The sequence below is a fragment of the Venturia canescens genome, chromosome 6 (genome assembly GCF_019457755.1).
Source record: "Venturia canescens isolate UGA chromosome 6, ASM1945775v1, whole genome shotgun sequence".
Taxonomy (NCBI): Eukaryota; Metazoa; Arthropoda; class Insecta; order Hymenoptera; family Ichneumonidae; genus Venturia; species Venturia canescens.
Window position 1 is genome coordinate 12,597,715 of NC_057426.1, and position 24,351 is coordinate 12,622,065.

At 38.4% G+C, this 24,351-nt stretch overlaps 4 protein-coding genes across 8 annotated transcripts in view; 2 read left to right on the forward strand and 2 right to left on the reverse strand.

Annotated features, from left to right (window-relative positions):
- Positions 1-1,134: 1,134 nt before the first annotated feature.
- Positions 1,135-8,791, reverse strand: eEF5 (eukaryotic translation elongation factor 5). Of its 3 annotated transcripts, none has more exons than XM_043422579.1 (4): positions 8,702-8,791; positions 6,764-7,059; positions 5,586-5,720; positions 1,135-5,454 (listed from the first exon to the last, which is right to left on the reverse strand). In XM_043422579.1, exons 2-4 carry the CDS (start codon positions 7,037-7,039, stop codon positions 5,383-5,385), a joined length of 483 nt encoding a protein of 160 aa, XP_043278514.1. In that variant the 5' UTR covers positions 7,040-7,059; positions 8,702-8,791; the 3' UTR covers positions 1,135-5,382. The 3 variants fall into 3 exon arrangements, with proteins under 3 accessions (XP_043278514.1, XP_043278517.1, XP_043278516.1); XM_043422582.1 differs by lacking the exon at positions 8,702-8,791 and adding an exon at positions 8,572-8,695 and having other exon boundaries at positions 6,764-7,057; XM_043422581.1 differs by lacking the exon at positions 8,702-8,791 and adding an exon at positions 8,149-8,261.
- Positions 8,792-9,282: 491 nt separating this feature from the next.
- Positions 9,283-9,906, forward strand: LOC122411941 (proteasome assembly chaperone 4). The gene has a single exon (XM_043421065.1). It carries the CDS (start codon positions 9,459-9,461, stop codon positions 9,855-9,857), a length of 399 nt encoding a protein of 132 aa, XP_043277000.1. The 5' UTR covers positions 9,283-9,458; the 3' UTR covers positions 9,858-9,906.
- Positions 9,907-10,575: 669 nt separating this feature from the next.
- The window catches only part of LOC122412007 (midasin), a 107,991-nt gene continuing 94,215 nt past the window's right edge, over positions 10,576-24,351 (forward strand). Inside the window, exons 1-9 of the mRNA XM_043421215.1 lie at positions 10,576-10,811; positions 11,045-11,280; positions 11,825-12,067; positions 12,152-15,981; positions 16,127-16,228; positions 16,538-16,919; positions 17,183-17,558; positions 17,872-18,723; positions 18,821-18,949. Coding sequence (XP_043277150.1) covers positions 10,731-10,811; positions 11,045-11,280; positions 11,825-12,067; positions 12,152-15,981; positions 16,127-16,228; positions 16,538-16,919; positions 17,183-17,558; positions 17,872-18,723; positions 18,821-18,949 — 6,231 coding nt within the window. The 5' untranslated portion in view covers positions 10,576-10,730. The remainder of the gene's footprint in view (positions 10,812-11,044; positions 11,281-11,824; positions 12,068-12,151; positions 15,982-16,126; positions 16,229-16,537; positions 16,920-17,182; positions 17,559-17,871; positions 18,724-18,820; positions 18,950-24,351) is intronic.
- Positions 20,030-24,351, reverse strand: part of LOC122412008 (uncharacterized) — a 62,898-nt gene continuing 58,576 nt past the window's right edge. For all 3 annotated transcript variants that reach the window (XM_043421218.1, XM_043421216.1, XM_043421217.1), the window contains 2 exons: positions 23,740-24,048; positions 20,030-23,402 (listed from right to left, as the gene is read on the reverse strand). In XM_043421218.1, the coding sequence (XP_043277153.1) occupies positions 23,226-23,402; positions 23,740-24,048 (486 nt within the window). In that variant the 3' untranslated portion in view covers positions 20,030-23,225. The remainder of the gene's footprint in view (positions 23,403-23,739; positions 24,049-24,351) is intronic.

Genomic DNA, 24,351 nt, shown 5'->3' on the forward strand with positions numbered 1-24,351 from the left:
AAAGTGCATCGTTGAGTCTCTTTGTTTCGGAAAAATATAAAATGGTAATCCCAATATGTCCGCTGCATGATTCGACCCACCGAGTTTGAAATCCTGACATTGAACGAACAAATTTTGCTTCCTCCCACCAGCGCCGGTGGAAATCCTTCAGTTATTCCCCGTGTGTCGATGCGAGTGACACCAGACTCGTGCAATCCACAGCTGGTAAATTTGGCCAATACCAGCAACGAAGAACCTTCATTGCTGCCAATATTGAATTTGCACCGGAGAGCTGTGATTCAATTAGAGACGACTGTAAATCATGCCACAAAAAAATAAACATTCCTGTGACCACGGCAGACCACGGTCTCGTGTCTGAGACACACGCACGCACACACACGAGCATGTGCGCACGCACATGCACACACTCACTTGAAAGCATACTGAGAATATTTTGTTTCAAGAAGTGCAGACTCATAAAAATTAAATATTCCCATGGACGTGCGGGATTCGTACGTGAACGTGGGTCACGAGTGTAATGTCTTTTTAAGAACTGCAAAGCTTTTGCTCGCCAAAACAAAAATTCTGTATTTCGATCTTGAAACGAATGCGACTTTTTTCTTCGTCCATTGGAATTCGATATCCCTACCAAATCGTCAATCGACGGCCACGATCGGTCAAAAGTTCCTTGAACTTCATTTTTCGTCATTTTCAACATCGTGTGAATCCTTTCGACGATTTTGGCTTGATTAATCGATCGTTCGGAATAAAAGTCCATGCGATTAGCCGGTGTATGTGGTAGTCAGGAAAAAAATTGAAAGCCAAACATAACACTCGTACCGAATAAGCAATATTTTTTGTCAGCTCTGCACCATAGAGACAATATTTCCCAGCTCAAGATTTCTTTATTCGTTTTTTATCTTGTCGAATACGTTTGGAAAAATTGTATACGTCACAGAGGAGCGTGTTTTCGGAAACACGTGTAAACGAAGGCATTTTCAGGTTATTGGGTTAATTGTTTTCAAAATGGTATTCGCTTTAAATGACCCACTCGATAAACGATGGTGAAGCATGTTTGTTGGTCAATTAGTTGTATGTTCGAGGAGGAGAATAGCGATGACGTGCCGCTATTGTTGCAAATTTCAATAACGCATCGACGATTTAGATTTTTTATTTTTCGACGTCAATCATATTTTCGCACCGCAGAAGGCATTTTTCGCTGTGTATAGCAAGTGTTGCGGGGGTAACGAAAAAAGTCCGATATTTACTGCGGAAATAGTATTTTAAAACTACATCGAAACAATTGTGTAAATAAATTATTTCTGTACTCGCAACGAAAACAAAGAAAAAACATTCTTTCGTTATGAACAAAAATTAAAATTATCGCACACTTTTAATTCGGTATTAGGAAGTTTTTTTTTTTTCGTCGATTATGAAAACCAATTTTTCGTTGATGAATTGCAATGAACGTGCGGCTTGGTAAGTATCTTCAATCTCATTATATCTAGTATTCAGGCGTTTTATCTTCAAACCGGAAGTTGATTTTCATTTTCCCGATTTGTTGAACGGGCGTTGCAGCTATACCGTTTTTCGTACAGAACATAATTTTTATCCACACACTTGTTTTGTTTTTTTTTTTTTTTTTTTCATTCATCGTTCGTGCTTATAACAAGAAAAAGATTATATTGCGTATCTAAGAGTAAATTTGTAATATTATTTATTCAATATTACTCGACATTGAAATGCGAAACTGTGATAATTGTTGTATTACTCGTATGATTTTTTCCCCCCTCCGATCATATGTCGCTTCCTGTTTTCTTCGTTTTTTTTTTCTTCATTTTTTATATAAATTCAACTTCACAGTAACATATTTGTCGCACGCAAGTTTTCATCGTTTACGATCCTGAGACAGTATTAGTTAACTAAGATACCGATCATTTCAAATCGGTTACACCCTGAATAATAGCGTTTGTTAATTGATTTTTTTTGTTTCATTCGTATTTTGTTCTTTGTAATTTGAGGCGACGACGCGTTATCAACGCTTTACTTTTATCGTTTCGAAGAAACTTTCGGGACTAAAGGTACGTAGAAAAAAAAAGAAAAAGAAAAAAATAAGAAACTTGCGCTCCCTCGAAATCGCTACAAGCGCTTGTGTGAAAAAAAGTTTTTTTGCGCTTTACAGTTTTTTGTTTTTATCTAAGTTCTCTAAACTCAATTCTTTCACTCGTCTTGTTTTGTTTGTTTGTTTTAATCTCTCAGTTATTAAAGCACTTACGCACTGTCTTTCATACGCGCTGTTGCACACCCGATGTGCCATTTTTTCTTCTTATTCTCCATCTCTTCATCTCTTTTTGTTTTTTTTTGTTTTTTTTTTCGTAATTCTCCTCAATAATCGTCTTACAAGTCCATAACAAAGCACATTTAAATTATTTGTACCTGGTCCAACATAGCACACGTGTAGTACAGACGCTGATTTACTTTGTTTCTCTTTCGTTTTTATGCTCTTTCCTTTCGTTTGTTATTTTTTAGGTATTGTGTTCACTTAGATTATAATTGTTAAGTTTAGATCTTTAATTCATAATCGCATATCAAAGAGTTTCGAAGGAAATTACAACGGGACACACATTATATTGAACGATTTACCGAGTGCTTATTTCAGATTCAATGATCTCGACTCTTTCCCCACACCTCAATGTGCTGGAATTGTTCTCTAGGTCTTTTTCAAAATCGTTTACACTTCAGCAATTCAGGTTTGGCATTTTCAGTCATTAAAACAAGCAAATAAAAACTGTAAAAAAAATCTTTATTCTCTGTCCCTCGATACCTCAAAAATTGGGAATAACTTCCTATGAAAAGCTCAGGATGTACACCCACTTATTTATATAAACATTTTGTTGTCATTGTTTTTTTTTTTTTTTAGTTTCCCAATACGTTACACTTTATTCAAATATTTCAGGCTAGCGTGTGAAACAATATTTCTTTCTTTAGAAACATCGAAGATTTTAAAAGAGACGCAATCAAGGGAGTAAGAATTGTTACGGGACGGAAAAATAGATCGAGATTTATAGATAAATGAAAAAAGGGTCGATCATAGTGTCGAGTAGTTGAAACTGGTAAAACCATTTCATTAATGAGGAAAAAAAACGTGACGTTTTGAATATTGTGATTACTTGCTCTCGCTCAGACTCTTAAGCACTTTCTTCCTACTCTCTTGTTTTTTTATTTTTATCATTTATTCACTTGGGACGTTTAATTCGATGTTGTAATCTCGCTCCAAACTTTCAGCCTCGAACCCGTGATTTTCGTATCAAGAGACACACGGTTGTGTCTCTCGACACAAATTTATTTTTCTTTCTCTCGCCTCTCAATGATCGTGCGTGACTGTACTTCGTCACTTTTGAAAGAAAGCTCACGTAATGAGAATAAGTACGACTTTCTTCGGAATAATTGGAAAACTACTTCGACAGATTATAATTCATTCGCAACAACACACTTTTTTTCCTTTATCTTTGATTTTTTTTTTAATCTTTTCCAAACTGTCCCCGTGTCGAACAACCATACATTTCACATAGGTTACGTTTGAAGTTACATGTAAAAATATTCATTCGAGAAACGCGATGTGCTATTCGTCTGAACACCGCGTCGGAAATGAAGACTTGAAAGTATATTTTTTTATCGTTTCTCATTATCCTTTGTCATGTTTTTTTTTTCTTTTTTTTTTCAATGTGTAATTTTATATAGGCCAAGGGACTAATCATCGGACCCGGTAAAAGCGGGTAATATATTATCGTAATATACTTTTTGTTTTTTTTTTTCGTTTCATTCGCTTCTCATTTTTATCAGAGTTTCGTTAATTCATTCGCTTCGCGTGTGTATTTTCTTTTTTTTTTTGTTATTGTTAATACGAATCGAAGTCTTCGCGATTTGCTACCCAAAATTATTCTACTCATTGATTTCCTAACTTAAAGAAAATTCACGAGGCTTAGATTTTTTCTCGAAAGTACATTCGTTATATGAATCAGAAATTCAATTGAGAAAAAAGCGGCGTAAAAATCAAATATCTACGACAGAACGTTTCCATTAGCGAATCGCGTAATTGCTCGAATCAACGAATACCCTCGTTGTTCCCTCATTTATTACCGTTCTTTCGGTCTCAGTAATCAATTGTACGATCATTTTTTTCTCAAAGAAAAACGAAAAAAAACTACAGTATAAATTCACTGCGCGCATCATGTAAAAAAAAAAAAAAAACAAAAAATCGTTATCTGCTACGGATTTGTTCAGACTTTTCGCGAAAACGTCAAGTACGGAAAAATAAACGGCAAGAGTAAACAAAAGAAATTCCTTTTTCATCTCGTTATTACCGACAACGCACACTCGCGACATCAGTCACTTCGCATTTTGTCTAGACTTTTTTTTTGCAACAGTTAGCAAGATAATTTTTTCACCCGCAGTCCACCGATGCACGAATCTTGGTATTGATGGCCACACGGGGTTTAAGAAAAAAAAATTATGCATTTTTCTTTATCTCGTTGCCTCATAGTAACACTTTTTGAAAAATGTGAGACCAAAAAAACTATTCATTCTCGCATTCTCCCCCGCGCGAATTCCGTTTATCTTGCGTTTTTTTTTTTATTCAACTCGAAGAACGCGGTTATATTTGTATTTTTATTTTGAGTTTGTAATCAGAAAAATGTCAGCAAGAAAAAAAATCGAAAAAAGTGTAGGAAATGTAAAGGCTTTTCCAATTTTTATTCTTTTTTGTTTTTGTTTTTCTTATTTCAATCAACCTTTTTTGATGAAAAGTTTTCGCCATATTTCTTATATAACAAACAACATGTGTGTTTCTTGTTTATGTGTGTACGTGTGAATGTGTTATTTTTTTGAGAGAGTTTGTGTTTGAAAACCGAGACGCAAGCACTGCGCTACGTCGGGCCAGTTCAACGTTTTCTTTTCCTCCGTTTTTGTTGCTGCTTCGCTTGTTTTGTATTTTGTTTTTTATTACTTACATTACTTAGAAAGTTTATAGCGCGTATAGTTTGTTGTTGTCGTTGCCGCGGTTTTTTGCTTCTCGCTGTTTCGGATAATAGTAAATAGTTACTTCGATAAAAAGTTGTTTGTTTTTTTCTAATGTTTTGTTTTATTATTAATATTATCATTCTCCGCCGCTGAGTTGCTGTTGGTTTTATTATTTGGAACTGTTGTTGGCTCGTTTCATTCGTTTTACGTTCTTGATGTTTTTCTCAAACTCTGCTCTCTATTTCTCTCTCTTTTTTTCTCTCTCGCTCTCGTTTTCTCACTTTTTCACCCTCCCTCCCCCTCTTTCTTTCTTTGACCAATGATAAGGTGTCGATTGGTTATTAAGCGGGTTGTGAGGTTGTGTACGGTTGCAACTGAACACAATTATTTGTCGAGGGCAGTGTTGGTTTTGATGGCAATAACCACCTCTTCGCCACAGGCTTTCAGTACAGTGCACTGCAAAGAAAACAGATTCGTGCTTTGAGTTTATGATTTTTTCATTAATTTCTTAAGAATCATTATCATCAGACACGCTAATCTTATTCATATGTCGAGTTTTGAACATCGGTAGATATTCGGTAACCCACCAGCAGTTCTTTTCCAGCGTCATAGTCGGAACGCAACTGGGCCCCCAACTCGCCATCAGGGATCTTCAGGTCCTCACGAAGGTCCCCGTTGTCAGCCATCAGGCACAAGTATCCGTCGTCAGATATGTCTGTCAACTGAATCGTCACACAAACGTTAAGATTTTATTTAAGCTGGGGAGAGTTTGCAAACATTTTTACAAGAAAGACTTCTAGATGAACAGCGAATGAGTCTTCTCAAGTTTTTACGAATTTTATTACATTTCATCCTTTATTTCCATGAAATTCCTCCATTCGGATTATATTTTTATAAAACTGAAAAACTGTGTTAGCATTTCTAGCTCAATTATTCAAAGGATTTGTTAATCACGGATTTCTAATATTAATATCGATTAATGGTCATGGCAACTCGAAAAATTTTGGCTGGGAATTTGTATTAAGTATCATCAATTTTTCAAATACTGTTTATGATGAAAAAATCACACATATATTGTTTTTTTTAAAATAATATTCATTCATTTTTCAATAATAATAATTACAATGAAAACAAAAACGCGGATAGAATGTGTGCTTAGATTAATGTGTTGAAATCAATGCTTAAAAAAAAAGTTGGGAGTTAACAGCGTCAAAACGAATCTGTTTTCAGGACTATTTGAAGTTAAAATTATATGAGGACTTGAATGATATATTTTTACCATTTTCATATTTTTCATGTTTGTGAACTTGCATATATTGACGATTTTTGAATATACAATGTTGAATAGTAATAAAGAATTTCGATCAATTGTGTGCAAAATGATTTAGTAAGCATAGCAAAGGGAGCGAATGAAATCATTCTAATTAATACTTGGTATATATATTTTGATAATTCTCTCTATATTATTTCACATGTTCTTACTTCCAGTAAGAGGAATTTATAAAAAATTAATATTTTTGCATTCATGAAATGTATCAAAATCTGGTACTTTTTCACTACTTATCATTTTCCTTACAATTTTAAGCAAAAACGATTCAAACGTTGCTGATTCAATGCTCAAGATTGACACATTGTATTAGTAAAGAAAATTTTTGTGTTCTTGAAAACTATTTGGATCAAGGTCTTGTTGCATTCAAAGGTCATAAATTTGATTGCTATTTAAAATATGATTAAACTCTGAGAAATAAAAAGATAGGGAGTTCACCTGATAGTCCTCTCGCTTGACAAAGGGGACGTCCATGTTGTGTGTAGATGGGCAAATATCCTCATACTTCTTAGATGAGAATATGTCGATGCCGACAAGGTGAACCTTGGCGTGACCGTGCTTGCCTGTCTTGGAAGTTGACATTTCAACAATCTTGCAAGGTCGAGCTTTCAGCATGACAAAACCGTTTTTACGCAATGCTGAACATTGCATGGGATAGGTAACTGAAGCACCTGAGTCACCGGTCTCGAAATGAGTGTCCTCGATATCTGCCATCTTTTAATTTGAGGCTGTGTCTATAAAAAAAATTTATCTATAAAATATCATACTTCTAAGATTCTTCTAGACAATAAATGTTTTCTTTTCTAAGCATAGAGAATAATAGATTTTGAAAATACGCCGTGAACATTAACTTTACATTAGAGGTAGGAATAATTTTCAGACTTAAATAAGAAAATCAGTAATTCAATTCCAAAGTTTCCCTCTACAATCTATTCCTTTATGAATCTGTTATTTTTAAGCATTTATTGTTTCTTTTTAAAAAAAGCATGAGTTCTATGAATCGTGGCAACAAGAATGTTATGAAAACTACAAGACTCGAATTGACGAAAACACCTGCTTATTTAAATTCAATATTTTTTGCAAAATGTGACGTTTTTTTCCATCAAAGGTTTAAAATTTATTCTCAAGTCCCCTTCAACAAACGCCTTATTCCAATGTTCAGTGACGCTACTTCAATCTAACATATGTTTCAGCACAAAAACCTCTGGTAAACTTTTTTCCCTGCACATTCGAATATTACATTATATGCTTCATTGTTGCTTGTGTTTCAACCAAAAAAATAGGACTTATAGCATAGATACACAAAAATGGCTGCAACAATAGAATCTTTGAAAAATTCATTCTCTGTTTGTTACGAGTAAGAATATTGAAAATTTGGCATTAAATTATTCAGAAACAACGCTTGTGGTATTCAAACTATGAACACGGAAAAATATATCTGATTTCTTTGATGTAGCTTTAGAAAAAGAAGAAACACTACGTTTTTACGACATGTGCACGTCAGTACAATATACAGGGCAATAATTTTACAAAATTTGCGATTTTGACAATCGACGAAAAGTGGGAGAAAAAAGCGAACTCGAAAGTCAATTTAGATTCCATTAATACGATCGTGAAATTCGCATGATTGTTGAAAAATACGTGTGACCCCTCCGGGTAGTGGCCATGTGGCACATTGACGGCGAAAGATATTTCGTAGAGTTGATAAAGTATCGTAGCCACGAAAATAGCGAGGACCAATGCAAAAAAGTAGAAATGGTCTAGAAGAATGAAAAAAAAGGGATTGCGGAATGAAAAATAAAGAAGTGGAGACAAACGCGTGCCTTGTAATTCGCGCACGCGAATAGTGTAAAGAAAACCCGATGACCGTATAACCCAGCGGCTAACCAAATACTGTAGTTTCCCCCCCTCCCCCGAGTTTCCAATGGTTCAGACTCTGGCGCGAGAAAGTTTATCGGAGGTTGTACGAACTTTCGAAATTTGCGTACCGGCTGAAAATGCTTCAAGTACAATCGAGGAGTACCGTAAGGAAATAAATAAAAACGCGTATTTCATTAATATAATGGTCGAAGATGGCGCGAAAGATCCGGCCGAAGCCACATTGCTCCCCCCGATATCGTGTGCGCCCATTCGTTGTCAATCGTGTGCCGCTGTATCACGACGTTAATTTAACCCTCGTTGCCAGGCCCGTCTCGCTCCTCTTACGTTTATCGCACTTATTCTTATTATGAAAATTTTTTACGAACCAGACTATTATTTTCACTCTCGTAATCTCAGTGTTCCTCGGACCGTTTATCTTTCCTTTTCTTTTTTTTCAAGCTATTAGCACCATTAGTTTTCACGGAAATATCGAGGACAGTCTCGGGGTATACTCACATGTGATCAAAATGGATACTCTTACCAGAAGATTGTGGCACGCGCTTGCGTACTCTCCGGTCAACTGAAAAGGGGTCTACCAGACTGGAAACACGGAGCGGGAATGAATTTCACTCCTTTTCGGTCAACGTGCTACCGCGAGGGCGTTATGCCCATCTTTTATTCTTATTTCATTCCTCTTTTCTACCTATTTTGGGAGCTCTAAACAAATCATTCATTCCAAAATTCATTATACATCAGATAGCTTTATTTTCAATTGCAAAAATTTACCATGCGAATCACATTTTTATTTCTATACTTTTTTGTCCAATAACGCAAAGTCTCTCAATATGTTAGTTTCTGAACTTTTGTGATAACTTTCTATGATAAATTTTATAGTTTTTCGTAGTATTACCCAGGTCTCTAGCGTTCCGCACAATATTATTACGATTTTGAATTCTTTAATTTTATGATTCCAACATTATCGTTATTTTACCGTAAAATTACCAGGCGGCGCAACAGCAGCGACGCGTGGACGACGCGTTCGACGGTACGACCATATTTTGGATGAGTTCTCGAACGCCGTGCCGGGCACCGGCCCCGGTCTTCTTTAGTCTCCACTTTCAGTTCTTTCTTACTTGATCGGTGGCTTTAGTGACACATGTGTTTTGCTAGGAAACAAAACAAGAGAAGTTATTGTTGTCACCAATTCCAAGAACGGCTTTTAACGTTTTCGATATTTCAGCCAGAAGTTTATATACATTTTTGGTCATAAATAATGGCTAATGAGCTCGCTGAAAGCGACATGATTGAATTACGTCCGAGTAGCTTCAAATTTCACGATTTCTCGACCAGCGTTTGCGAGGTTAGGATCAGCTGTCGAATCATAAAAATGGAAGATAGCCTCTATGTCTGGGTAGGAGATTTCGAAGATTCCAAAATGAATGATTTGACCGTCGCCATGCCTTCGAAATACGAAAAACTACCGGTAGCTACAAAAATAATGGGAATGACCGAAGACTCGACTTCCACGAGTTTGGCCAAAAGGCTCACCAAAAAATGTGGGAAACCGGTCTTTGTCAGCTTCAACGTTGCTGTCAACAACCTTACGCTACCTGTCATCGAAAAAGCTATCCAAGACGAGTTCAATACGCAAAAACACTTACTTGTATTTTAATTTTGTACAAATAAACTAGCTTTACTTAATAAAACTCTGTAAAAAATAAGCATTCATATGTTGATATTAATTTCGTCGAAAAACTAGTGAAATATTACAGAACGAGTCTGAAGGTGTTATATTGAAAATGGCGGTCGCTAATATTTTTCGTACGATTGTTGTTTACTATTTATGCATTTTATTTTCTGCTAATTTTTCTATAGATGTCATCATTCGGTCAATAAATTTTTATTGCTTGAAGAATTAAATTCCCAAGTAATTTGTAAAAAACAGTTGTGCTCAAAGTACAATAAGTCATCACCGTTATATTTGTGGTTGTTTTGCCGATCCTTATTCCTGCTAAAAAATTACTGAAAAATTGAGAAATTCTATTTTTTGATAACTTTGATTTTCATATCCGATTGTGAGCGAAATTCATCGAAAGTTTAATCCATTTGAGAAATAAAAAGTGAAATGGGAATATGAGAAAAAAGGAAACAGAGGGAGAATGATGATTATTTTTTGAATATTTGACACTTCATAATAATTATCTATGCAAGCAACTTTTTTGTGCATGCAATTCAAGTCAGAGATCAAAATTGTCTCAATTGGGAACCCGCGATTCCGTTTTACCTGTTTCGCAAACGTGGCTGCTGCTGCCGGGAGAAAGCACGTTTCGAGTGGGGGAGCGGCTTTCTGATCTGAGCACATGTTTAGTTCTCGGCGCGACATGCGGCAAACGGAACACGTGCTCGTGCAACAATAGCTCTAACCTTTTTCGAATCATTGTGAGATCAGTGGCATTCGCCAGATTTTTGTGACGACCCGGTGAAATTTTTTTAAATCTCTGTTAATAAGAATTTTAGGTCCTAGTGGCCGGCAAAACATTGCACAATGTTGCACGACAATCTTGAAATCTTTTGCGATCGAAGTGACAAGTATAAACAAGAATTTGCGCGCTATCTGAAATCCGAGGTACATCGTCATTCGTTTTTTCGCTTTAATTCTATTTTTCGATGGTTACATATTTGATTTTTTTGAGTAATTCAATTTTTCGTTACATTACGTTGAAATATTGTTACTGATATTCTAAATCTTCCAGTCCCGATTTATTATCGTGTTATTGTATATGCTACGGATTTTTGATATAACAATTGTCAACATCTTCACATTACATATCCTCCAGTAAAATTAATTTTTTTTTATAGGATTTGACTGAAAATGAACGCAATACTGTTCTTCAATCGTTGTGCCGTTTTTTGATGGAACCTTCCTGCACAAAAGATGTTGCGGAATGTTTCCCACAGTATCTTCTGTTATTAATGTCTCGAGTTATACGAACAAACTTTTCCAAATCGTACATCCCCGGTGGAGTGTCTAAGTTGCACAGGCTGAATTGTGTCGTCATAGGCTCATTGGTGCCTATTAATCCTGATGTTCTTGGGTAAGCGCATGACTTTGTAATTGTTTTCCCTCAGACTTAAGGTCTCTTATTCTGTCCGAAGAATTAAGGGCTTTTTCCACAGATTTTACTTTACGAGCTGAATTTTTGGCAGAAGAGATGTTCTCTTTGATTATTAATGAAAAAAAAATGATAACAATGAAATCCTATGGTGAGGATTATATAATTGTATTAATTGCACTGCACTAAATTGCACCCAATTCAATTTTTTAGTTTCCGAGACATAATAGTTATTTTCGGAGATTGATATTTAAGAACATTCATTCAAGTTGTAGGTGCCCTAGAAACTGAGATAATTTGTTTTTCTCGTATTGACTGAAATTTCTTAAAATTATCAAATTATTTTCATTAATTCATGACAAAGACTTGTTAGCAAAAAAACTCTGATTTCTCAAGTATTTTTTACTCACCCAAGTGATTAAAGTCATATGAATTCACATTGGAACACAGATAAATCTACTGGATTTTGAACATTGTTATGAAAAAATATTAGTAAATATTCTGAAAATCATTGAATTCTGTTTAGATTCTCTCTGCATTATTTCGAATCGAATCCAGCACCGTTTGCGTCTCTGGTTGATAATTTGGCTATGATACCGAAAAGAAGGAGGGAAGACGATTTTCCTTTTGAAGCGAGAGAAGTATCTACTTTAGAAATAATAACAGCAAGTTATAATATTTTGGAAGCTGCCCCTGAACATTTTACTCATAAATGGAATTGGTCAGAGTTTTATGACTTTTTGTCCAACGACGACGACAGCGTTAAATGGTAGATATTTTCAATTGAATTGAATTGCATATTTTTAGTAGTTTATTACTCGAAGGTGAATGAAATGAAATGATTTTTATTCAGGATTGCACTAAAGTGCATTGGGATTGTTCTGCAAATGTCAGAATCGACTCGACTCTCATGCGCAAAATCATTGTTGAAAGATCCTGAGCGTTTTCTTCTGGAGCAACGAAACGAAAATTCACTCGCAGTTTTGACCAGCTCAAAAAATCATCTCATCGAAATGACAGAGGTGTCGAAGGATTCTGATTCCCTCGTAGCGATCGCAGGTGTGCTTTTACCGGTTTTCAATTCCAAAGAACGTCCGAAAAAAACGAATTTGATTCCGGTACCTTCGACGGAGTCAAATCTGAGAAGTCTCGCGTTGGCAGTCGCCTCCAGACGCTGCATTTGTCTTCAAGGCTCTGTCGGATGTGGCAAAACTGCCCTTGTCGAATATTTGGCCGACATAACCGGGCATAGGAATTCGAACTTCGTGAAAGTTCAATTAGGCGACCAGACGGACTCGAAAATGTTACTCGGAACTTACAGGTGCACCGATATACCCGGTGAATTCGTTTGGCAACCGGGAGTACTCACGCAAGCCGTCATTAACGGGAAATGGCTTTTGCTCGAGGACATCGACAGTGCTGCTCTCGACGTCGCTAGTTGTCTGAGCAACCTCATAGAAACCGGGACCCTCTCGGTTCCTGGTTATCGTGACACGATTTACCCTAAAAGTGGATTCCAACTATTTTTAACCCAAAGACTGATTCCAACAGCCTCGGGATTTCATCGTCAGTCGACCGGGGCTTCGAATCTTTTGGAAAAACATTGGTTCTGCGTGCACGTTGATTCGCTTACGCGCGAAGAACTCGTAATCGTTGTAAAGAGCCTTTTTCCACCTCTGACAACCATAGCCACGAGAATGGTTGACGTTTTTCTGCTCTTTTCTGTAGGGCATCACGGAAACACGGAGAATATCACGAGAACGGGCAGATTAACGTCGACCAGAGACCTCATAAAATGGTGCACTCGTGCGATAGACAATTTCGAAGTTTCCTCGCCAGATTCAGCCTTGAAAATCTTCCAAGATGCCATTGATATATTCTGCTGTTCGGTAAGCGACCGAAATCTGAGATTGGAACTCGCAACCGCGATTGGACACACCCTCGGTATCGTAAAAACAAAAGCTGAGTATTTTTGCAACACGCACAAACCGACGATCAACTTGTTCGGAGAATTTTTCCAAGCCGGACGAGCAAAAGTTCGGAGAAAAAAATCGAGTCATGCTCAGTTGGAACAAACGAGAGTCAAATTTTCGTTCACGAGACCATCCGCGACTTTGCTCGAGCGTGTCACCAGTTGCGTCGCTCAAAGGGAACCGGTGCTTTTGGTTGGTGAAACCGGAACCGGAAAAACGAGCTCGATACAGTATCTCGCAAAAAGCACAGGCCACAAGCTCGTCGTGATAAATATGAATCAACAGAGCGAAAGTGCTGATTTACTCGGTGGTTACAAACCAGTGGATTTCAAATATTTGATAACGCCAACGAGGGAAGAATTTGAGATGCTTTTTCGTTCGTACTTCGCTCTTGAGCCGAACAAAAAGTTTCTCGAGCATATTGCGACGTGCTACAAACAGCAAAGGTGGAAAACTCTCGTGGGCCTCATGTGTCACAGCGCCGGAGCTGCGGTCAAGAGATTGAGAACGAACGTCGAGGAGGGAACGAAATTAACGAAAGAAAATGTTGCCAGACAGAACAAGAGTTTCGAAACGACGGGAAGGAATGATCATCAAAGCAAGAGCGAATTGCTGATGAAGTGGCAAAAATTGCTAGTCAAATTAGAAAAATTGAAGAGTCAAGTAAAGACACATTTTTCTTTGGCTTTCGCGTTTCTTGAGGGAAGCTTAATAAAAGCGCTTCACGAAGGTCACTGGGTATTGTTGGACGAGATAAACCTCGCTTCGTCCGAAACCCTCGAATGCTTGTCCGGTCTTTTGGAGGGCGCGACCGGTTCGTTGTCGCTGCTCGAGCGCGGCGACAGCGAAACGATTGAGAGACATCCCGATTTCACGATTTTCGCTTGTATGAATCCTGCGACGGATGTTGGTAAAAAAGAACTACCGATCGGCTTGAGAAATCGATTCACCGAGTTTTACGTCGATGAACTCACCGAGAGAAACGATCTCGAGCTGCTCGTTAACTCGTATCTCAGCGACGCCGATTTGACGACGGAGAAGCAAGAATCTATCGTTAAATTTTATCTCAACGTACGTAAAGAAGCTTTGCTCTCATTGAACGATGGAACTGGACACAGGCCGCATTACAGTTTGAGAACGCTTTGCCGAGCCTTGAGCGTCGCGTCCGCCAACCCGTGCGCAAACATTCAACGCTCCCTCTACGAAGCCTTTTGTCTCAGTTTCCTCACCCAATTGGATTACAACTCTTATCCGATTGTGGAAAAGCTCATAGGACGAGCGATCCTTGAGGTCAAAATGGCTAAAGCAATTCTTAGCACACCGATACCGAAACCAGGCTGCGGCGAGAACGAGGATTTCATCAATTTTGAGGGCTACTGGATCGTCAAGGGTAACCTCGAGACTGAAGTACCGAAAAATTACATTCTTACGAATTCCGTTAGAAGGAACTTACGGGATCTCGTTCGAGTTGTTTCGATTGGCAAAATTCCTGTGCTTCTGCAAGGTGACACTTCCGTAGGAAAAACGAGTTTGATTACTTATCTCGCTAAATCATCGGGTCACACTTGCTTACGAATAAACAATCACGAGCACACGGACCTTCAGGAATACGTTGGAAGTTACGTGGCCGACGGGGCTGGCCGATTGGTTTTTAAGGAGGGAATATTGGTCGAGGCAATGAGGAAAGGCCATTGGATTATTTTGGACGAATTGAATTTGGCGCCGAGCGACGTTTTGGAAGCTCTCAATCGTGTTCTCGACGACAATCGGGAATTGTTCATTCCCGAGACCCAACAGACCGTCAAAGCCCATCCGAATTTCATGCTTTTCGCTACACAAAATCCACCCGGTCTCTACGGTGGACGGAAAGTTCTCTCACGAGCATTTAGAAATCGTTTCGTCGAGCTCCACTTCGACGAAATACCCGCCGATGAGTTGCAAATCATTTTACACGAAAGATGTCACATGCCCGTTTCCTATTGCAAGCAGATAATAAATGTGATGATCGAGCTACAAACTCGACGAAAAAGCACCGCAGCTTTTCAGGGCAAACACGGATTCATAACGCTTCGCGACCTCTTTCGATGGGGGGAACGATATCGTTTGGCCGGAGATGTCGGTGAAGGATTATACGATTGGAGCCAACACTTGGCAGACGAGGGATATCTCGTGCTTGCTGCTAAAGTCCGCAAGCCCGAGGAAGCACTGGAAATAAGAGAAGTCATTAAAAAGCATCTCAAGAAGGACGTCGATCCCTCCAGTTTGTTTAGTCTTCACGAGAAAACTTCTAGCGTGACGAAATACATTCTCGAGGAAATTTTGCGAGGCCAGAATAATTCGACCTTCGGACACGTCGTTTGGACCTATCACATGAGACGAATGGCTGTCCTCGTCAGAAAATCTTGTCAATTCAAAGAACCCGTTCTCCTGGTTGGTGAAACTGGAGGTGGAAAAACCACCATTTGCCAATTGATCGCCTTCATGAGCAATCAAAGTCTTTATTCTGTCAATTGCCACATGCACACTGAATCCTCAGATTTTCTCGGCAATCTCAGACCCGTCAGAGATCACTCCGATTCCGAGAGCCATAAACTGTTTGAGTGGGTCGACGGTCCCCTTATCCAAGCCATGCGCAAGGGAGATTTATTCCTCGCTGATGAAATTTCACTCGCTGACGACAGCGTTTTGGAAAGACTTAATTCTCTTCTCGGTATGTCAATATTCGATCATTACCTTTTTTTTTATTGATTCTGCGCATGAATCTTTGTGGGTTATCGTGAAATAATGTCGTCAAAATCGACAATGTCTTTGGAACTTGATATGAAATTTAATTCAAATACAAATATTTTTTCAAGAACCCGAACGAAGTCTTCTTCTGGCTGAGAAAAGTTCCGATTCCACGGATTCTGGAGAGTCTGATTGCATTATAACAGCGAATGAAAAATTCCAATTTATCGGTAAGCTTTTATGCTAGCAATAGTTGTGAGAAATTTATCAAATTCAATGAACCTTATTATTACGAAGGTGACACAAGTGATCGAATTTTTTGTGTCTCACTTTATCGCCGCTTTGAGAATGAAAAATCTTGACTTGTCTCAGAGAGAGTTTTCAGTTCGAGTCCCAGTCAAAAGGAAAAAAAGGTTTTTGGTGATCCGAGGACAGTGAAATGTTGAGATTTTCTCCAAGTTTTCAAAATACTTGAAATACCGAAATTGTAAGTTTTTTTTTTTTTTTTTCAAATTAATTCAATTTGTTGTAATCAACAGGAACTATGAATCCCGGCGGTGATTACGGCAAGAAAGAATTGTCACCGGCGCTGAGGAATCGTTTCACGGAAATTTGGTGCGAAGGTTGTGCCGAGAGATCCGATTTGCAGGCGATTGTTGAGCACAACTTGAACGCAAACGTACGAGAAAAACGTGAAATAATTTCGACTTCGATGCTGACCTTTGTCGATTGGTTGAAAAATTCCGAAGTTGGCAAACGCTTTACAGTCAGCATTCGTGATATTTTGACTTGGGTTAATTTCATGAATTCTTGTACCGGAGAAAATCAAGTTTCCAAATTAAGTTTGGCTGATGCCTACTTACATGGCGCTTGTCTCACTTATATCGACAGTCTTGGATCTGGACTCACAGGCATGGAAAGGTAAAAAAGAATTGTTATTGTTACAGATTATAAAAAGTTAACGAACCGTTACGGGTTTGACTTATTGGTTTTTTATAAAGTAAAATACGAAAAAACGGTATTGAGAAGTTTTAGACCCAAAATAGCTTTGTCCATTCATTAAAAAACAGTTTAACACTTTTCTGTGTCGTCGCTTTTTAATTCATGTCGATGTAATTATAAAAGTTGGTATCGAATTCTCGTGCAATTGAGTTTATAATCGATATTGAATTTTATGCTTCTAGCGTTGAAAAGTTGGAGACATTCCGTAACAGCGCCGTAGGAATTCTGAAGAATCAAGTGGTCGATGCAATGTCAGAGCCAAGCGGTGTCGAAACTGCGCTCGAAGTTGACGAGACAGTGGACGAAAGTTCACGAAACGTGTTCGGAATAGCGCCATTCTTTATTCGGAAAAAAGTCGATAGCGGAAACGACGAGCAACGTTTCACGTTCGCAGCCCCTACAACTAGATCCAACACGTTGAAGTTGTTGAGAGCTCTCCAGTTGAAAAAACCTTTGTTACTGGAGGGCAGTCCGGGAGTTGGAAAAACCAGTTTGGTCGCAGCTTTGGCAAAATCATCCGGCCACCGTTTGCTTCGAATCAATTTGAGTGATCAAACGGTAAATATTTGTCACAGTTAGACGTTTTTTTTTCAATTTTTAACAGCACACATTCCGAAATACAGAGAGGCTCTTTTTAGAAGCGTTTCCAGAAGAAATTCGAAAAACTTTGTAACAAGGAAGTTTGCAAAAATGGTTTTACCCTCATGAAAAACTCTTTGAAATTAATCGAATGCGTTTTGAGTGCTGAATTTTGCCTCCCTGTTTCCTTCCTCATAGAAAAAAAACTTGTTAGACCCAGATTATCGGAATTTAAGTGAGTGAGCGAGCTCCATTAAAGACAAAGACTCACATTGTTTTCTCTCATCGTTAGGACGTTTCGGATCTATTTGGAGCGGACCTTCCTGTCGAAGGTGGAAAAGGTGGCGAATTTGCGTGGAAAGACGGGCCATTTTTGCGTGCTTTACGAGCGGGTGATTGGATTTTATTGGACGAGCTGAATCTCGCTTCGCAATCGGTTCTCGAGGGATTAAACGCTTGTTTGGATCATCGAGGTGAAATATACGTCCCCGAGCTCGGTCGTACATTCACGGTAAAGCCAGCGACAAAGCTGTTCGGCTGCCAAAACCCTCTGAGACAGGGTGGGGCCAGAAGGGGTCTGCCAAAGTCGTTTTTGAATCGATTCACTCAAGTGTACATCGATGCCCTGACTGACGACGATTTGAAGCTCATATCGAGCAATCAGTTTCCCCAAATTCCATCGAGGACGCTTGAAAAAATGGTCGATTTTAACTCGAGGCTATCCAAAGAAGCTGGCACTTGTTGGGCTCACATTGGATCACCCTGGGAAATGAATCTCCGGGACATAACTCGATGGTGCGAAGTCGTCGTTGCAGCGGCTCGCAGCGATTCTACGGATAACGAAGTTTCTTTCAATCCCGGGAATGGCGTTGAATTAATATACGTCGACAGAATGAGGACTGAGGAAGATCGGGAGAAAGTACGACAAGTTTACCGAGAAATTTTCTCCATTGAGGAATTCCCTGTGAGCCCAGCACAACCGATCGCTCATGTCACAGAGAAAAAAGTTTATTTCGGTGACGTCAGCTTAACTCGAGAGGAATATTTCAACGGCTACGATCACAATCTGTTGTTGCTTCGCGATCAAATTCCTGCTTTAAAGAGTCTCGCTCGATGCGTACAGATGAACTGGATGCCTATTCTGGTAAGTTTATAGAAAGCTCCTCCAAGAGCAAAACTTCTGCGATCTGTGAGAAGTGCTAAGATGTGCGGTTTTACTCGACAACAATTGTATTTTGTAGGTCGGTGCTCCGGGATGTGGCAAGAGCAGTGTCGTCCGTGTTCTGGCTCAGTTAACAGGACAACGTTTGAGATCGATCGTAGTCAATTCGGCGATGGATACAACGGAGATTCTCGGCGGCTTCGAACAGGTGAGTCACAGTCGTAGCAATATTTAACAATTAAACTTTATCGCACGTTTTTTTAATTGATGGATGAAAAAAGCCCTCAGCTCGGTCAATATTCTATCTTGAGAATCTCGTGGAAACAATGACGAAATTGGTCATTTCCTGAGCAAGCGTTCGCTCATTTTATTGAAACTTTTCGCAGAAACTTTGGAAAATGCAGCGAGGTCACAATTTTATGTCAACTTGGTTCTAATGTTAGAAATCGGTCATTCTCCAGCCTTCGAAGTATAAACTGTGAAAAAAAACGCAGAGAGGACGAGCTGGTAGATTCGACCAAAGTGTTTAGTCGAATTAAAAAGTTCGAAGTCCATTCCAAATCCAGTGGGTCGAATGTCGAAGATTTTGAAGGATTTCTTTGCTGTTTTTTTTTTAAAAAAAACTGTGCCTCGAACATGCTTGACGTTTCATCGAGCGAATGATACTTTTAAGGGCACCGTGTAAGTTTATATTTTCTCGAGTATTAATTGCGGTATTTACGAGAATAGAACGAGAAATATACATTTTGTCTTCTAATATATAGCGGACTCGTTCAAGATTAATATTAGAGCCATTTCTCTTGTTCTATTCGCGCGAGGGCGAGAAGAGCGAGTTATCACTGTCCAGGAGTTCAAACGAGCAATTACTCATCCAACGGGATTCCCCTTTGTATTCTCATCCCCATTGTTTTCCGTGTGCACGCGTCGGCGCCTCCGAAATAGACACAACTGTGAGAGAGGGCGTGAAAATCCGCTGCTTCAGATCTCTGAAATTTCAGCCGTGTTCGAGGACCATTGTGCTCCAGCCTTCCCTCATTTATCATCGTTCAAAGTTTTCTTTGATCCGAATGGACGTCGGAAAAAAATGACGAGAGAAATGTCGCGATTGCTTTGTCAATTTTCTTTTTCTCATTATTTTCTCGACTGAATCCTTTTTTAATTACGTTTTTTTTTTCTCGTACCAAACATTTTTAATTACCATAAATAATTCATTGTCACAGCGATATTGGGACGATCAATTTTTTATATATTTCAAAAAGACTTTCAAGGATTAACAAACGGAAAGAGGTTCTTTCGAAATATGCAATTCGTTTGCACATTTTTTCTTCTTTTATTATGATACACCAGTTAAAAGTTTCATATACATTTTTCATATCATTTAACACACGTCTGATTATTCAAACGTTAAATGGTTGTATTTATAGACAGTTTGAGGTTCGATGAAATTTGATATTTTTCTTTGTCAACGTTCGAAGAGAAAAACGTTGAGAGGAGATGAAAAAAAAAAAAACAAAGAAATTGTCCGTCTATGAATACAACCGAATGACTTTAGTTCATTCCACACCATCGCAATCTCCAACAAAATCACACTTTTCACATTCGCACAATATTTCTTTCGTTTCTTTAAGCTTTTTTTAGTTGGCTGATTTAATGAATTTGGCTTTTTCTTTCTCTAGGTTCTCCTTTGCTTTTAGGAATGAGTCTCTTTTAGGCACGTTTCGTTTATACATTGATTCAATATCGTATGTGTAATAAATTTATACAATGACGTTTTTCGAGTTTCACATCGAATCGTCGTTTTCGTATCTTCACTTTTTTTCAAAATTTCTTTTACCATCTACACACGCATACAAAAATGTTCCTGTAATTTTATTCGTTTGGCAATCAAAGAGGGCGATAGATATTTTCGAAATTTCCAACGGAGATATACGAAAGAGAAAATTAAATGTGAAGTTACTCGATTTACGATTATTTCTAATTCTACGCGATTATTTAAACCGTACGACGACACCGAATAAATTATTTAATATCGTATGGACCCGGAAGATGAATTTCAAAGTGCACTTCTATAGACGTAGCTGTGGTGTAAAACTATCGGGTTAATCGAACGAAAATATGACTTTTTCTCTCCAAATTCCTTGGACCTTAGCAAAGTAAATTTTCCTTTAATATATTCTCGTCTCCTCTCTTCTTACATTCATTATGGCCAATGAAAAATTGGCTTCTGATAGTTATTTATCTATTATTTTTTTTTTAGACATCTCTTTTACAACGATCTATTTTCTAATTGACAGATTGGGTGTTTTTATTTTGTTCTTTGGCTTAAGGGCTCCGGTGGGCGGAATACATTTTGTTTTGTTTTTTCTTCTTCTTCTTCATTTGTATTTATTACTTTGATGAGCAATTTTTTCGATCTTTTACGGGAGATTTGAGTTCGTTGAAGCTCCGTCAAAATTGGATCTACTTTATCGTCTTAGTTCTCTTATTATTCTTTTTCGTTTTCGTTTACACGGTTGTCACGATGAAATATGTATTCGTCCTAATAGCGTTGAGAAAAATGATGAGAACGTGCGAGACTTTCGTTTGTTCACTCGAAGAAAAAATCATGAAAAATTGATGCTACAAATGCTCGCTCATCAAAGACAGAGTTACGCATTGATATGGCCTCGCCTCAGATTCGATAGCAACGATTCTCTTCAACTACACCAGTCGTTTTTAGATTTTTGTGCTTTGTCAATCCTCGAGTGACCCTTTACCCTCTGACTCCTATTTCTCTGAGATTTTTTTTCCATAAAAAGCTCGCACTCCCTATTTATCGTAAGAATTTTCAAGCGTTTCTCGTACTTGGCGAAAATTTAAGCGTTGGCTCTGGCTGTAAGGAACTAATTCGAGGAGTTGCTTACTATTTCGCTAACTACACGTTCGAAAGCAAAGAATATAAGTGCGGATGTCAAATACTTTCAGTCCATGGGATATCCTGCGCCAACTTTGTTATATTTTCCAAAAATATTGTGCTAGAGACAAATTTTTGACTGTTGTTCGTAACGAAGAAATCGCGAATCTTTTTATGACAAGTTTTTTTCGTTTTCAACTACTTTTGGATCACATTTTTTTTCCTTCTGCCCTGGTTTCGTAAAATGCGAATATAGTCGCACATATTTCTGACGTTTCACCCAATAAGCAGGAAGATTTCACTCCTGACCGGGCGTTCTTCAAGTCGGCAAGGAACACGAGTCCGCACATTTGTATTTAGACACGACGCAAAATAATCGACATTCAGGCCACATTGAACACTTTTGAAAAAAATGCTACATTCACACGAACAGGATTCTAATGATAATGTGCAACCCGAAAATCGTTTGTTATTTTATCGATAAAACACAATAAGATATCGCAGATACATCGATTGATTTGTCGATTATATTAGATAGTTAATAACGTTTCAGTCTGTGAGGATTCGTCACGTTGATCAGTTCGATATTGAGTGATGCAATTTTATTTTTTCTGAGCATTTTTAAAACAGCAAACGCACGAATTCAAGTGAAATTCTTACCGTTGAGCCTGTTGAGTCGGCGCTTACATCGAAAATTAATCATTCGAGCTTTCTTAAGAACTTTCTTAAGAATGTGTGAGCCACGCTTTGAATCTTTGTTCGTCTGAAATGAAGTAAAAAACTATTGGGACGTGGATGAGGAACTTTCGATACTTTGACACTCGCCGTTTATTTCTCGCGTGGAAAATATTCAATTTCGTTTTTTTTCTCTTCGATTTTTCAAAGGAAATTCTGAAGACGAAATTTTCTTAGAAGTTTTTGGCGCTTTTGGTTTTAGAATCAGGAGATTTTGGTTGATCAAACTGCTGGAATTGTTAGTCGGTTTTTCACGAAGTTGTTGGAGTGAGTTGCAAACAGTATCTTAGTCTGAAAATGGACAGAAATAATCGCTCGGGAATGGTCGAACGGTAACTCGATTATTTAGTGGGTACTCGCGCAGTTATTGAAGAACGACGAGAAATCCGAATTTTCAAAGTAGGGAAAGCGTGGGAATCTACGGGAAAAAGGGAATTTCTGTCGACTTTATTACGTTTTATTTGATTGACAATGGAATCGTAACGAAATCTTAAACACGAAGTCGCCAAGATTCGTATAAATAAAAATGAAATTCAGTATTAGTGACATCGAAGTATAGACGTTAATTATTTTTCGTTACATCGATCGTAGGCGAGTACTTTTGTTCCGATCGATTTCTCGATCACTCGTCCAGCTACCACTTGAAAGTTAACATCGTAAAAAAATATCCTGCATGAAATTCTGCTGTTTCGGTATGAGTCAAATTCGCTTAACGTACTTTTTACTCCGCTCCTCTTCTCGTTCTCATTTCTCTTCTGCTCGTGGTATTTTCATTGCTTTTCTTCTTCATGGACATTGTCATGATTATAATTATCAATTTTTTCATCTAAATATATGCCGCGGATGAAACGGTGAATTATTCGCTAGGCAAATCGCTGCTCGTTGGGCTGATAGTCGTTTGCAATTCGCTTAAGTCAGGTGGCGGTGGAAGTAAGAGACTCGGCCTTCTCGATAGTTTCTCCTCGTACAGACTCGGGATGCTCTTTGGTCTCGTCAGAATACTCCAAGGATCCGGCACCGCAATCGCTTCGTCCTGCATTCGATAACGGAAGAGAAAAAACAGAGAAAACCAAAATTATTGTCATTCAGAAAAATGTCCTTTTTTTCGTTAATTTTTTAACGATTTTCGACTCTTTTCGTTTGCTTGCGTTTTCGAACGATAAAATAAGTAATGAAATGGCCATTTTTTTCATTTCAATGGGAAAAACAAAATTGAATCGTCGAAGGTTCGTCACGATTCGAGTGAAAAATCTATAAATAGCGGATTATCGTTTTTCCCAAAGAAAAGGAAAGTGAAACGAGGTGAAATGGTTATCTGGAAAGAGTGAAATTCGTTTTAACTTTTCGGCGATAAAAAAAGACTTTTTTACCGGAAGAAAATGTTTGGCGATCGGTGGTAAGGGCGGCTTGAGCATGGCAACGTCGCTGAGATCGCAAGAGGAAGTCGCAGCTGGTATCAGGGGTGGATCCGGTGGCGATGGCAGATTCATGGGCGCCTCGTATCTCGGTGGTTGGGCGGATTGCAACGGGCTCGAAGTCGTCGAGCCCAGTATCCATCGCGCTATGCTCTCGCAACAGCCGCAACAAAACTCCGATATACCTTGCCTAAGGCCTCGATGAAGTGCCAAAAAAAGAGCAGGATTCACGAAAGCGTGTACGTAAGCAATGTGCAAAGTCACCTGTAACATTACAGTGATCGAATAGTTTCGAGTTCTTTAAATCGAGGACACACTCGGTGGGAATATTCAGTAAATATTTGATAAAGGAACTTTCGTTTCATTTTTTGTCGACAGAAACTGTGGAAACTCTTGTGACTCTATTTTTGTGAGTTTCACTATCCAGAAACTCGGAAAAACTGACTTTCACTCAGCGATCCAATGCGCTGACCCTGCCCCCGACGACTTTTCCTCGTCACCCTGACTCATTTTTATTAGAACCAATTCCTCGACGTCATTTATCTCGGGGGAGGAAAGGTTTCAAGG

Bases quoted from the DNA above. Each gene is read 5' to 3' on its own strand.
- eEF5 (XM_043422579.1), bottom strand. From the start codon at position 7,039: ATGGCAGATATCGAGGACACTCATTTCGAGACCGGTGACTCAGGTGCT. The intron at 5,721-6,763 runs GTGAACTCCCTA...GTGACGATTCAG, and splicing joins TCAAGCGAGAGGACTATCAG to TTGACAGACATATCTGACGA. The intron at 5,455-5,585 runs GTGGGTTACCGA...TTTTCTTTGCAG, and splicing joins ACGCTGGAAAAGAACTGCTG to TGCACTGTACTGAAAGCCTG.
- LOC122411941 (XM_043421065.1), top strand. From the start codon at position 9,459: ATGGCTAATGAGCTCGCTGAAAGCGACATGATTGAATTACGTCCGAGT.